The sequence below is a fragment of the Pundamilia nyererei genome, unplaced genomic scaffold, assembly GCF_000239375.1.
Source record: "Pundamilia nyererei isolate P.nyererei 1_Seehausen unplaced genomic scaffold, PunNye1.0 scaffold00512, whole genome shotgun sequence".
Lineage (NCBI taxonomy): Eukaryota > Metazoa > Chordata > Actinopteri > Cichliformes > Cichlidae > Pundamilia > Pundamilia nyererei.
Genome location: NW_005187913.1, coordinates 70,943 through 85,097, shown reverse-complemented (window position 1 = coordinate 85,097; position 14,155 = coordinate 70,943). Strand labels below are relative to the sequence as shown.

The following is a 14,155-nucleotide window of genomic DNA, read 5'->3' as shown; positions in this document are numbered from 1 at the left end:
TTTCCAAGGCCTGTAGGTGAAGGCGACTGAGCTTTAGTAGAGTCACAACAGGCCGCAGACACGTGACACATCAGCTCACACTCAGGTGTGTTCTTCACAAAATGAAAGTTCACGTCACGGAGCCCTGCTCTCAGCAACTGTCTGTGAACATCTGCCCCTAACCCGAACCACCCATGTTAACCCGGGTTAAACAAATACGTGCTTAAAGTTTGAACAACATCTGGCGTCTGCGCGGACGTGACGTCACGTGGTTGGCTAACAGCCGTGCAGTAGCTCGTTCACTCACTAGTGACGGAATCGATAACTCGGAAAAATAAAGACGTAAACTCTGTTTACCGGGGTCACGTTTGTGTTTTGATCACGTGTGTGTTGCCCCTGACAACACAAAACAATGCCCCGCCCCTGCTGAGGCCTGATGTACGTAAAGACAGCGAGGATGCAGAAACGAGAGTTCCTGACGGGACAGGCTCCCCCACAGTCCTCGTGGGCTCTGAGTTATGACCCCGTCACTAGTTAACAAACGTAAACTAACCACTCAATCACGTGACGCCAGGTTCCGCACCGACGGAAGGTGGCGCTGAACATGCAGCGTCACATCTGTGTCCGTGTTTGTGATCAGCCGTGTATTTGTAATTGACATGTTTAAGCTGGGGGCGTGTGTGCCGTGTAACTAATAATTACCCGCCACATCCACAGGAAGGATTTTCTTCTACAGCCTCCTGCAGAGTGTTTTTAAACATCTCTCTGCAGCTGTGCAGTAAAATCCCTGCTCTGCGTGCACCGTGTCCACATGGGGCTTTAATCTAGCCGGCACTCGCGTGAAAAGAAGAACAAATGGGGGAAGGGTGATGGAGGGAGAGCGCGTACCCCCTCTCCGCCTGTATCACACCACCCTCTCTCACAGCATCAGCAGCGTCTGACGGCTGCATCCTTCAGCTGCGCGTCCGTCCTGCTATTCCTCCAGCTGACATTTCGATAACAGGAGTGGTTTGTGTCTGCAGCCGAGCATCGGTGTTTCTTCCAGAACAATCAAACACAAGCAGCAGCATGGACATGATGGGCAACAAGCAGCGGCGGGTGCTGAACATCAAAGCCGCGCTGAAGAGGAACTGGCTCCTGATGTCTACGATTGTATCGGTGGTGCTCGGTACGTGCAAGCCTCTGCTGACTGCCGTCCGGTTATTGTTTTCTATTTGCTCCTTACTCCAACGCTGTTGTGCATTCGCTGGTTTGGCTCAGCAGGGGGTGCATGCGTTTTCATTTGATGTCCAGACTGGAGGATGCTTCACTGTGGGGACATCCATCTGTCTGTGTCTCCGTCAAACGTGACCAGACTGAGGTGACACAGCGGCTGTGGAGGCTGTCCACGCTGAGGCAGCACTGTGCACCGTGGAATGAGCGCTTTGCTTCATATCAGCCTGCTGACCCACTTCAGATTAAATGTGCATGTGTTAGCTAATATTAAACACATTTCCTGTGTCATTAATTACACCTTAGAGCTTTAAGTGTGCACTGTGCGGTGTGAGGGTTGTGTTCAGGCAGAGGGAGACGACAGCTGAGCCTTTGTTAACACAGCCACACAGCAACTAGCAGATATATGAGGCAACATGCACATCCAAATAAAATAAACAGTATAATCATCCGTCTGCAGCAGCTGGATTCCCAACCAGGAAACGCAGATACTAAGATGTTATTAGGTGTCCCTTTGGACTCATAACAGCTCCTGTATGGGAGCTAAGATGTCACTCTGCTTCAAGGCTTATCTCAAGATGGACTCGAACACAGGACGGGATTTAAAGGCAGATGTGTTACAGAGAGGTTTGATCACAGGTAGGAATATAACACACGAGGTGAGACCAGGTTAGTCCAGAAGGACTGGACAGGTTTGAAAGAGTCACTTCACCAACATGCGACTGCAGCTTGTGATAGAAATGTTCACGAGAAATAAGTTTGACAGGTTTTAGGCCAACAAGTCTTTACAACAGTTTAAATGCCAGAAATCACTTTCAGGCACAACACCAGAATAGGAGGTGTAGGCAGGGCCACGATACAGACCGATGACAAAGTGAAGGGCGATACTTTTGACTAAGGCCGTCTGGAAGAAGGTGGAGGTCTTTGTAAAGCCACAGGTGGAGCATCTGGGGCGCAGACAGAGCAGGCAGTATTCACACACATCTTTGAGCCCTGAAAGAGGACGAAGAATTAAACGTTAAAGCAAATTAAATGTAAAAACCGGGAAGCCCATTGTCAGGGTCGGGACAAACTACACACCCTGTTTCCCGTGTGAAGGACTTGACGCACACGATGATGAAAGTCGTTGCAATTCTGTATCCGTTTAGATGACAAAGCATCAGCTGAAATGTCCTGATTGGATGTGCTTGTCTGGCCTGTTTCATGTCACACATGTAAACCAGCACGAGTGTTTGTTCAGTGATCGGTGCTCTTTGGAAAGTTTTCTTTCAGGTGAAGTGGAGTTTACCGTGTCTCTGGCTCTTGCAGGGATCAGTCTGGGTGTTGTGGTCAGAGAGTACGCATCCCTGTCGCATCTCTACAAGCAGTACTTTGGCTTCCCAGGAGAGATCCTGATGCGAATGCTGAAGCTGGTCATTCTTCCTCTGATCATTTCAAGCATGATAACAGGTAACAGAGGCCTGCCGGTGCAGTTCGTCCCATCCAGGTAACTCTGAGGTTAACCCTGAGCTCTCTGTACTACAAAGCTGGTTCCCTTCTTACTAACCTGTTAGGGAGCAGGTCATGTTCACAGATCAGAGTTCATCAGGAAGGTTTAACCCTCAAACCGTCTGCAGATGAAGGAATAAAAGTAAAACATGTCTGAAGTGCAGCATAGAGTCTCTGCTGTATGTGTTATACGCAGCTTGCTGAGCCATATCTAAGAAGCTTGGAAGGAGCAGCTGTAGATCATTTCCTCAGGGATTAGTAAAGTATTCGGATACTTTCAGTCCTCTTTCAAACGCTGGCATCCTCCAGATCTGATCGGGGTAAAGCTGCTTCTGTTTCCTCGGTAACCGTCCTGCTGTAGTTGTTTTCTGACTGTCTCGGTTGTCGGTGGTTTCATCTGGATCCGGTGTTTCTGGAGCTTGTTGGTGAAGTCGGTGGAGTTTTTGATGTGAGCGTGTTCCCCACAGGGACAGCTGGATGGTGCTGCTGACAGTGGGTCTGAGTGGGGCTGCTTCTTTGTGGAAGCTGCGCCCCCGGGGTACAGACAGCGTCCCGTAGGGCGGTAACTGATGACTTTGTTGTTGTGTAGTTGTCTGTGGGTGCTGTTGTCGAGAGGAGCCTGCGTTTCCTGTATATTGAGGCCAGACTGGAGGGTGGCTGAAACCTTCAGGCTGTGATAAGATCACTGTGGCAGCTGTTGTGGAGAAACCCAGTCCATCTTTTCATGCTGCTCATGACTGTGGTGTCTTCCTGTTCTTGTCTGTGTCTGGAAATCAACTTGAAATGATAAGTTTTCGTTTGCCATGTATAGAATTTGTAAGGTTGTCTGTCCTGTCCTGTAACGGGCTGAGCCTCAAACGTAGAAGCTTCTTCTAAACTAGGAGGGTGGGAGAGTTCCTGAGTCGGAGCTCAGTCTGCATCTATAGTGAAACACCTGTCCTATCCTTTCACTTAGAGGTTGGCTCTGTGCTCTCCATAACAAACTCTGCTCTGTCCTCTGACTGTGGGAACAAGTCTGCTGTGTCTTAGGTTGAAGCGCAGGTGGTGTCTACAATCTGCTGGTTGATTCATTGTGTCACAGTCCTGGGTGGGTGACCCAGTGTTTTATATCATTGATCTTTGTGTTCATCTTTGGTTTCACTGCTAGTGTCGTGCTTCTGTTTTGTATTCCTAGTTCTCAGGTTTTGGTCCTTGTGCTCGGTGTTCTCTGTGTTCTGTGTTTCCTGTTTTACTTTGAAGGTCCATGTCTTGTATTCGTTTGCTTCCTCCCTGTCTTGTCATGTTTAATTGGGTTCAGCTGTGTCTCCCTCCTCTGTTCCCTCGTGTGTGTATTGCTCTGTTCCTATAAAGGCTGATTATCATGGATCGTGTTACATCTTCACGCACTGCTCAAAGAAGTCCTGCCATTAATTAATGCTTCAGTCTAACTCTGTTACTCCTCACAGGCCTTTGAGGAGACTTAAACAGCCATGACTTGGCTCTATAGGCCCACCTTCCTGTTATCACAGTCTTAAAGAGCAGTTGCCCTCAGCTAACTGAGTTTCATAACCGGTAGCCTCTGACAGGACGTCTGTCACTGCAGTGCTACTGCTGACTGTAATGTGGGGGTTTGACTCCTGTTTCCAAGGTAACTTCAGTAATCACTTCCTCCAAAGTCTCACCATCAATAACTGTTTTACATTGATCAGCCTGTCTGTATTAATGGGGACGTACCTCAGACCTGTACGGTGGCAATAATCAAACAAGTACTTCAAAGCTCAGCTGGGAGACACGCCCTCTGTTTGGATAAAGGTTATAGTTGGGGCGGGATCAGGTGACGCTGGTGTAGGCTGCTGGGGACATGATGCCTTCACTGTGTTTATACACAGGCTCTCTTTCACAGCACGTCTTTGTCCTGTCCCCCTCCCCTAACCCCCACCAATCACAGCAGAGGCCCCGCCCCTCCCTGAGCCTGGTTCTGCTGGAGGTTTCTTCCTGTTAAAGGGGAGTTTTTCCTTCCCACTGTCACCAAAGTGCTGCCCATGCCTCTGTATTATTGCAGTGCCTTTACTTACAGTACAAAGCACCCTGAGGTGACTGTGGCTGCGATTTGACATGCAAATAAAACTGAATTGGATTTTCCACTTGTAGTAAAAAGGTTAAGACAGTCTCCTCAGTCAGAAACCCTGCTGACTGTAGCAGAACGAGTGCTCTGACTGATCTCTCTCTGTGTTCGTCATATCACGGCTCCCTGCTGCAGTGGATAAACAAATAGCTCCGTCTTGTCGCTCAGACGTGAAATGAATGAAGACAAAATATTTCTCAGCTCCGTTCGATTGGTTTTGCCTCTGAAACAGTGATTTCAGCTGAGCACAGCTTCTTATGACGATCACACTTTGCATCTTCAAATATCCACTGTTCATTAGTTACTGAGCTGCCTGTTGTTGTTTCTAGATTTGCCTCTTGCATTTCTCCCGAGGTTTGTCGCCTGTGTACTTTCCCTTGGCCTTTGTAAGTTAATAGATGTCACTGACAGGACTGGTGTTCTGCTGGTCTGGTTTTTGGACCTCGTTTATTGTTGTTATGTTGTCATTGTTTCGTGTTCTTGTGCCTCTTAGTGTCATCGTTTGTTGTTCTAGTTCTGAGTTTCATTTGCTCTGGTCCTTTTCGTGTCCTGGTTGTGTGTCCTCCCCAGTATGTCCTGGTTGTGTGTCCTCCCTGTGAAGTCTTTTGTCCCCAGTTTCCTGGTTCCCAGTATGTCTGTCTGGTTTCTCCCCCTCGTTCTGTGATGGAGAGTTGGTCAGAGTTGGTTGTAATTTAGTTCTAGTTGTAGAGTTTCATTTGTTTCCTCGATGTTTCTTGTCTCATGACCAGGGCGGGGGGAGGAGCCTGGGTGCAGAAAACTAGGGAACAAAACATTTCCAAACATCAGGGACAGCTCCGGGGTTCTGCCCAGGAACCTGCAGAAAGGCAACAGTTCAGGGTGGTCGGGTGGCTGTGTGGGCTCAGCAGAGATGGAGAATCTAAGGGGCCATGAAGGTGTCCTGGTGCCACGTTTGGATCCTGCTAAGAGCAGCAGATGGAGGATGCAGAACCTGAAGGCTCAGCAGGTGAGCAGCTGTGAAGATGGAGATCAGACCCTCTGACTCTCGCTCATGTGCAAGCAGTGAGAAATGACTCAGGTTCAGGCGACAAGGCAGGTTTGGGCCCTCTGACTGCCTTTCTACCAACCAGAGCTGCACTCACCCAGCTGCTGCTGCTGTAGTGAGGCCTGACCGCTGGGCAGCTGCTGTGATGGAGAAGTGTTTGGTCTGCTGACCTGAAACACATATCAAACCAAATAACTGAAAGGAAACAGATTCCAAACGGTATGAGATGACAGAGAAGTGTGGGGAGGCCAAGACTATGAACAAGATGACGGGGAACATGGGAAACACCAGGGAGCACACCTGAAAGCAGTCACAGCAGACGAGGTTTTGGGCGAATGTTTGGAAGCATAAAAAATGTAAAATAACAAATTGTACGGGATCGAATGTTTACAACTACAGAAGGTGTTGAGACGAAATGACTCCCAACAATCCAAAATGGATCAAATCTAAAAACAGTTTGCTGACAGAATAAAATCTATGAAACTCTATTGCTCTGTGGATATTAATGCACCTGTCAGACCAGTCAGGTCCTCTGAAACATTTTTCTATGTTATCTTCACAATCACTGTTTAAATAACTCAAATGTGTAAAGACAAAAAGAAGCGTTGGAGGTAGTTGGTAAGAGATGGCAGGATGAGCCCAACCTCAGCAGCAGGACCGCTCTCAGCAGCAGGACCGCTCTCAGCACTGACCACGTGTGTTTGAACTGTGTCTTCACATACAGGGTCAGTCCTACAGAAAGAACGTGGGTCCCAGCTTCATCAGCTGTGGCCAGTTTTTACTGGAGTAACTGAAAAAGATCTGTTGTCCAATCATGGAACAGCAGAAAGCTGATGTAGAGAACACCTGGGTGAAAATCAGATGTCAGCATGTTTATGGCTGTGTAGGCTCAGGGTGCACTACTATTCACTGATCACATTAACAAACACGTGAAGTTCATCAGGGATGGGCGACATAAAAAGTCAATATTTATCAAGAGCCAACAAATTTGGATCAGTATCTAAGGTTTGACTCCCATCATCCTCCGGAGCACAAACTGGGCATCATCAGCACGCTACCACACAGAGCGAACACCATCCCCACTGACACAGGGAGGCAGAGGAACATCAGGAAGGCCCTGAGTCAATGTGGTTATCACAGCTGGACGTTTGTCACAGCTGGACGTTTGTCACAGCTGGACGTTTGTCACAGCTGGACGTTTGTCACAGCTGGACGTTTGTCACAGCTGGGACGGCTCCTAAAGAAAGCTGCAGCCGATCCAGGAGAGAAGGACAACCTCTGCCTAAGCAAAGGCCTTTGCCTTAGTCCCCCCGTCACTGTGATTCACCCTGGTAAGAACCGAACCAGCTTTGTAGTACCCCCGAGTTCACCCTGCAGCTACCTGGATCAGCCTGGACCCTGATGTGTGGGCTGAGCCTGTGTTTTAAATACACTGAATGTGTTTCTTACCAACAGGTGTTGCAGCCTTAGACTCCGAGGTGTCAGGAAAGATCGGTCTGCGAGCTGTCGTTTATTACTTCTCAACAACTATCATTGCGGTTGTTCTTGGTGAGTCACATTTGAATTAATAATTCGTTTTATATGCAGCGTATAAAACGAATGGTTGTAGCTACTAAGTGGCATCTTTGTTGACAGGAATTATTCTAGTGATGACCATCAAACCGGGCGTGTCTCAGACAGCTGAGCACATCGACAGAGCTGGGACTCCTCCTAATGTCACCACAGTCGACACACTGTTGGACCTGCTCAGGTGAGTTTCTAATGGAAATGTTTCGGGAACATCAGGATGGAAGAGAAGAGTTGCATCTTTCTTTGATGGCCTGAAACGGAAACTTTCATCATACAATATCCCAACAAACACTGTTTAGTTGGTTCGGGTAGCGTCGTACTAGCATCCTTTATTGGTGTCAGGTTACATCTCAGGTAAACATGTAGGACGAGTCACTGCAGCGCTACGCTGCCCTGTCTTTGACATGCTTGGTAAGTTATGACTAATTCTGACATTACTGTTACTGATGTGGCTCAACTATGACAGAGTCGTGCAAGAAGAAAAGCACGGACTTAAAAAAGAGCTTTAATGCACAATATGACAGTTTATATTTGAGGCATGGTCTTTATTAATAGCTGCATTCATGAAAAGTATGTTTTGCTAGATATTTAACTTCAGAGTTGCCACAGAGATGCATCCGTTCTGCTGCTCACCTGCAGCTTTGTGCTTTCCACTGACAGAAACATGTTTCCTGAAAATCTGGTGCAGGCTTGTTTTCAGCAGGTAAGACGACCACACATCCTGTTATTCTAGCCTACCTTCGATTCTGGTGCTTGTCATCGTGTGATTCTGACACTGTGTCCAATTCCACTCTAGTACAAAACAAAACGCAAAGAACTGGAGCCTGAAAAGCTTCCAGTGAACAGCAGCACAGTGCCCCCTCTCACGACCACGATCATGACTGTGATGGAGGTAGGTGTGCTCGTTCCACTGTGGTGACATTAGTCTCATGTGTCGGCAGCTGGCAGCCAGTGTCTCGTTTAATGGATTGGCTCAATAACGAGTTATAAGCAGGCTGAGCTCAGGCAGCTGTGGTGCTGACATGACACTTGCAGAGCTCATGAGTGGATCTGTGTGTCTGTGGAAGCAGCTTTCATGAATGGTCTTTCCCTTCTCTCGGCAGAACATCACAAAGGACTACAAGATCGTCGGCACGTACTCCGATGGGATCAATGTGTTGGGGCTCATCGTGTTCTGTGTTGCGTTCGGCCTCGTCATTGGGAAGATGGGAGAAAAGGGTCGGATCCTGCTGGACTTTTTTGATGCCTTAAATGAAGCAACAATGAAACTGGTCCAGATAATTATGTGGTATGTAAACTACACCAGTTTGTAAACTGGTATGTAAACTACACCAGTTTGTAAACCGGTGTGTAAACTACACCAGTTTGTAAACCGGTGTGTAAACTACACCCTAAAACTACACGGTGAAACGGTGAAACCACCGTTCCTGATCACTTTTGCGGTTCAGGTTCACAGAGGAACCTTTCTTTGGATAAGCAGTTAAGAAAACTGATGATCGGGTGGTGTAAATGTTCCTGTATAATTTTATTACTTCATCCGACCCACTTAGTCGAGGCTGTCCAAGGATTTCATTCCCGTACCTGATGGCAGTCGGGGGGCCGTCGCTCAGCCATCATTAACCCACCAAACCAGCCATGCTGAACGATTACAGGCAGCACGCCAATGTCCACGGCCGCTCCACACCCACACACATCTGTCACATCTGTCACATCTGTCCCACGTGCTCGAGGTAAACTTGCTCTCATCTGTGGAAGCCCAAACTTGATGGACCTGCCAGTTCTGGTGCTCTATGGCAAATTACACTCACAGGGACCACTATAGGACACTCTCAGGACACTCTCATGAAGTTTGTTTCTGATTGGTCAGAGACGTTCACATCAGCGGCCGAACAGAGTTCACTCTTTAGGGCTCTGTCAGTGCTCCTCCTGGTCCTGCTTGCACAAAGGAGCAGATGCCAGTCCCGCTGATGTCTGAAGGACCGTCTGCAGCGACTGTGTCCTGAATCTCCTGCATGCTCACTGTGCTGGGAGACGCAGTAAACCTTCTGGTAACGGCAGTGATAGTTGGACCTTGTCCTCATAGTGACACCAAACCAGTGAAAAAGGTGCAAAAACAGAGGAGACAAGGACAATGTTACAAACACCTCTGTAGTGTTGGCTTGTTTGGCCCCTCCTGTGTTGTTCATTTCATCAGGTTCGAGGCTGATCCACGGCTGCTCTCCCCCCTGCCTCTCTCCCCCCTCCCTCTCTCCCCCCTCCCTCTCTCCCTCTCTCTGCTGTCGTTTCTTCTCTGTATCTGTCAATAAAGCTGAAAAAGGTTGAACATTATGAAGCCGACCCCCTCTGCTGCTAACTGACCAGCTCAGTGTTGCAGGGGTTTGACATGATGCACTCTGACTGAAACGTGTAGCATTCGTTTTTTGTGTAAACCTGCTAGATTAACTACATTTCAGTAGGAACTCCATCATTTTCAAATCATTAACTTCTACCTGCAGGTCACCTTTGTTATTGTCGCGTGTCTGAGGATGTGTTCATCGTGGAACTGAAGCAGCTTTGTCTTTTCAGCTACATGCCCGTAGGGATCCTGTTTCTTATTGCTGCAAAGATCATCGAGGTAGAAGACTGGGAGATCTTCAGGAAGATGGGTCTTTATATGGTGACGGTGCTGAGCGGGTAAGCTTTGCCATTACTCTCCATCCGGCCGTTCCACACTCCGGGCTTTATGGCTGACATTTGGACCGATTCCCCCTCCTGTGTACGATAAAAGCTGAGCTCTGTGTGAGCACTGATAAGGGCGAAGGACATTTAAAACTGCTCAACCTGCAAGAATGCAGTAATGAAAGCTTCACTCACGCCTCTAAATGTACGAGGCACAATTAACGACTGTAACATAAAACATCCCCTCAGTTAACCCACAAGGTGAGTCCAAGGTTCATCCTGTGGCTCCAAATGCAGCAGAAGAAAACTCGTCACCGTGTGGAACCGTGAGGCTGGGACAGTGTCACGGTCTGCCCCCACTGGCCGTGACACTGTCCCAGCTTCACTGTGTGGAACAGTGCAGTGTGCACGTTGGGCAAAAATGAAATATCACAAGATTATGTTCCAGTATGAAGGAAATGCATCACTTCTAAAGAGGAGTAGCACTCGAGGCTTGTAGCTGATAGAAGCATGTCTGCAGAGGATAATTACGCGTGTGAATAATGTTCACGCTGTACTCAGATCACATTACGTTAGTTATGGTTGAAGCTAAACCTGTCGGAGCAGTTTAGCACAGGTTTATGTAAAGACAGTTGATAACAGAGTTCATTTCAAAGCACTCTGTGATAGCCGTGTGATACTAAAGACAGAACCTCGGCTCTTTTAACCAGAAACCCTTTGAGCAAAAATCATGAAAGCAGAGCGAGCGTCTGTCTCCAGAAGTCAACGAGCAGCTGGTCCCCACAGTTCAACGCTCCGGCTCCCATTCAGGAATTCTAGGAGCCACAGGTCGGCCTGACCTCCCAGAGTGTAGCGGGCTCTGGGCATAACAAGATGAGATCTCAAAGATGTGATGCTGGGAGACTCTGGGAGAACGGACACATCGTTAGCGTTACGTCTTCATGCTCATACAGATTCAGTTCAGCTCTCCTGTATGCTCATTGGCTCATCTGTAGACTTTTAGTCAAGACCGAGACAACACCAAGACCAGAGGGTATCGAGACCGAGACAAAAAAGTCTTTAAACTGCAGCCAGATGCTGCTTCGTTTACGGGTCTCAGGCATATTTATGTGTTTTTGCACTCGCACAGCCGTCCTCACCGCTGTTACTGTCTCACTCACTGAGAGGACAGACGCACGCTCCACTTGACTGTCGCGTCCATCACCCTCTCTGTTTTTCACACAATGATATTATCCTATATCCTCGCATGTGATTGGAGCATAGCTGAGCCACTGTGTGAGCGGAGCAGCCAAAGGGAATTGGAAGTGGCCCTGAGGCATCCAACCTACTCACCGGGGCTCTCTGACTACGTCATTACATATTAGAAAGCGTCTTGAAATGACAAGATGACAAAGTTGAATTAAATTGAATTATGACTGTGGAGACTTCAAAGAGCCACCTGCAGCTACTTCCCTCATCATTCAGCCCACTGAAGCATTTTGAATTCACAAAAAGACTGACTGAAGCGTATTTCTTCCCAGCGGCAAAAGCTCGTGGATATTGAAATATGTAGAATAAGCTACATGTTAAAATGTACAAATGATAGAAAGAACACGACTCGCTTAGAACAGTGTCAATAATTAAACACAGGTGAAACTAAACAACTCTGAGTCCGACAGAGTCCCGCGAGTCTTCTTCACATTTCTTCTTCTAATATCTTTGTAACTCCCTTCACGGCTCGATAACGCTGTGTGTTTTGTCCCTCAGTCTAGCTATCCACGCCACCGTCTGTCTGCCCCTCATCTTCTTCGTCATTGTGAGGAAGAATCCGTATACGTTCACTCTAGGAATGGCTCAGGCCCTGGTGACGGCGCTCATGATCTCCTCCAGGTCAGAGTCGGATCTTTCATATTTCTGTGATTAGACTAAACAGCTTCCCAAACGTTTTCAGGGCACAGGGATGTTTTATTTTAATGAATCTAAAGCTCTATAGTGTCTGACCACAGAATACTTGCTGCCTCTGCTTGTGTCTGCCAGCTCGGCAACCCTGCCTGTCACCTTTCGATGTGCTGAGGAAAACAACTGCATCGACAAGAGGATCACCCGCTTTGTGCTCCCGGTTGGCGCCACCATTAACATGGACGGCACAGCGCTGTACGAGGCGGTGGCTGCTATCTTCATCGCCCAGCTGAATGATTACGCTCTGGATGTAGGCCAGATTGTTACCATCAGGTACGTCGCTGTTACTGCTGCTCGCGTAGCTTTAAAGACAACTTTATAGAGATAGTTTTAACATTAGCACTCTGAAGGAAAACTGCTGGTTACCTGGTTAACTCGATAATATCCTGCTTTTCATGTAAATGGAGTCCTCTTCACACGCTGAGGTTAATGATGGCGTTCCACAGGGCTCAGTGCTAGGACCGATTCTGTTTACATTATGCATGCTTACAGGAGGGCTGGACCAGGTGACCCTGAATCCTCCTTTCGTTATGCTGCAGTAGGCGTAGGCCCAACCGGTCGCAGCAGATGGCCCCGCCCCTCCCTGAGCCTGCCGGAGGTTTCTTCCTGTTAAAAGGGAGTTTTTCCTTCCCACTGTCGCTAAAGGGCTCAAAGGAGATCATCTGATTGTTGGGCTTTTATCTGCTGTCTTTGAATTATTGTAGGGTTTGAGGCAACAGTTTTCTGGTGTGACATCAGTTGAATTGAACTGACAGTGGACACGAGTGTCATGGATTGGTTTCACTCCAACTCCTCATAGGAGAAAAATGTACCAGATTCAAAGCTTCGTGAGACAAAAAGGAAATCCAGAAAATCCAGGCTACCGATTGTTGACCTCAACAGTTCCTACAAAGGTGAATTATGCAGCATTTTCTTCCCACTTTTTCAACTGCAGCTGTGCATCAGTTGCTTTGAAGGAGGCATCCAGTCTGCCTCTTAGGTGACTGCCTTGCTCAATGTCCAAATCATGTGAAGGAGCAGTGGCTCCACTTTGAGCTTCTCCTGAAGGACCAATCAGCCGGACTCTGAGGCTGAGCCTAGAGGCCACACAGAGGAAGCTCGTTTCTGCCACTTGTCTCCATAATCTTGTGCTTCTGGTCATTACTCACACTAATGGCCACAGGTGAAGGTATGATTATAGCCTGGCCAGTAAATCAGCAGCTTTGCTTTCATATTGTGCTCACCACAGCATCTGGCTGTTCATCACCTGCTTCGCTCACAAACACGGACCCAGAATGCTTAGATTTCATGTTCATGTCGCTGTGTGTCCAAACCCAGCACACGAGCAAAGAAAGCTGTCATTTCTTTTTATCCCTTTAACCCTGAATGGGCGTGGCTTTATATCACCTTTTGGTTGGAAGATGTTTTTGTGCTTTATGAAGAATAATCGTTACATTGTGTCTTTGTGTTTCAGTATAACAGCCACAGTTGCCAGCATTGGAGCAGCAGGAGTGCCTAACGCTGGCCTTGTCACCATGGTGATAGTTTTAACAGCTGTTGGCTTACCTGCCAGTGATGTCACTCTGATCGTTGCAGTCGATTGGCTACTGTGAGCTTTTGTCTATTGTCTTTTTGTGCTGACTGTCTTTGTGGAAACTGCTGTAGACTCACTGTGATTGTCGTGTTTCAGGGATCGGTTCCGCACTATGATCAACGTCCTTGGCGATGCGTACGGAGCTGGCATTGTCCAGAAACTCTCCAAGAGGGAACTAGAACGGATGGACCTGACATCAGACATGGATGTCGCCAACCCTTTTGCCCTGGAAGCTGCTTTGGATGACGAGGAGTGTGAGAAGAAGTCCTACGTGAACGGAGGCTTCACGGTTGACAAGACGGATGCGATCTCCTTCACGGAGACGTCCCAGTTTTAGCCTCCGGCTGGTTCAGTCGTGAGAAGAACGTGCACGGAGAGAAGCTATCCATCCGGACCCATCCCAGGACCGACGTTAGCAATAGCAGCCTTCATTAAGCTAACCGAAGAGCACCCTTCAAGCTGGGCATTTACAACTATGGCTAGATTAAAGTGCTTCCTTCATTATCTCAGATCACGCCATGATTCAAAAAGTCTTTTTTCTCAATAGGAGTTTTTCTTTTCTCGCACAGATGAACTCAAACGAAGAGCTTTTTGCAAGTGTGTGTGTGTG

At 47.8% G+C, this 14,155-nt stretch overlaps 1 protein-coding gene across 1 annotated transcript; it reads left to right on the top strand.

Moving 5' to 3' along the window:
- Positions 1–243: 243 nt before the first annotated feature.
- slc1a1 (solute carrier family 1 member 1) lies at positions 244–14,149 on the top strand. The gene is made up of 12 exons (XM_005754140.1): positions 244–1,147; positions 2,500–2,640; positions 7,263–7,355; positions 7,443–7,557; positions 8,037–8,079; positions 8,173–8,268; positions 8,480–8,664; positions 9,942–10,049; positions 11,781–11,903; positions 12,051–12,245; positions 13,426–13,560; positions 13,642–14,149. The coding sequence occupies exons 1-12, from the start codon at positions 1,048–1,050 to the stop codon at positions 13,880–13,882; spliced, it is 1,575 nt and encodes a 524-aa protein (XP_005754197.1). The 5' UTR covers positions 244–1,047; the 3' UTR covers positions 13,883–14,149.
- Positions 14,150–14,155: the final 6 nt, after the last annotated feature.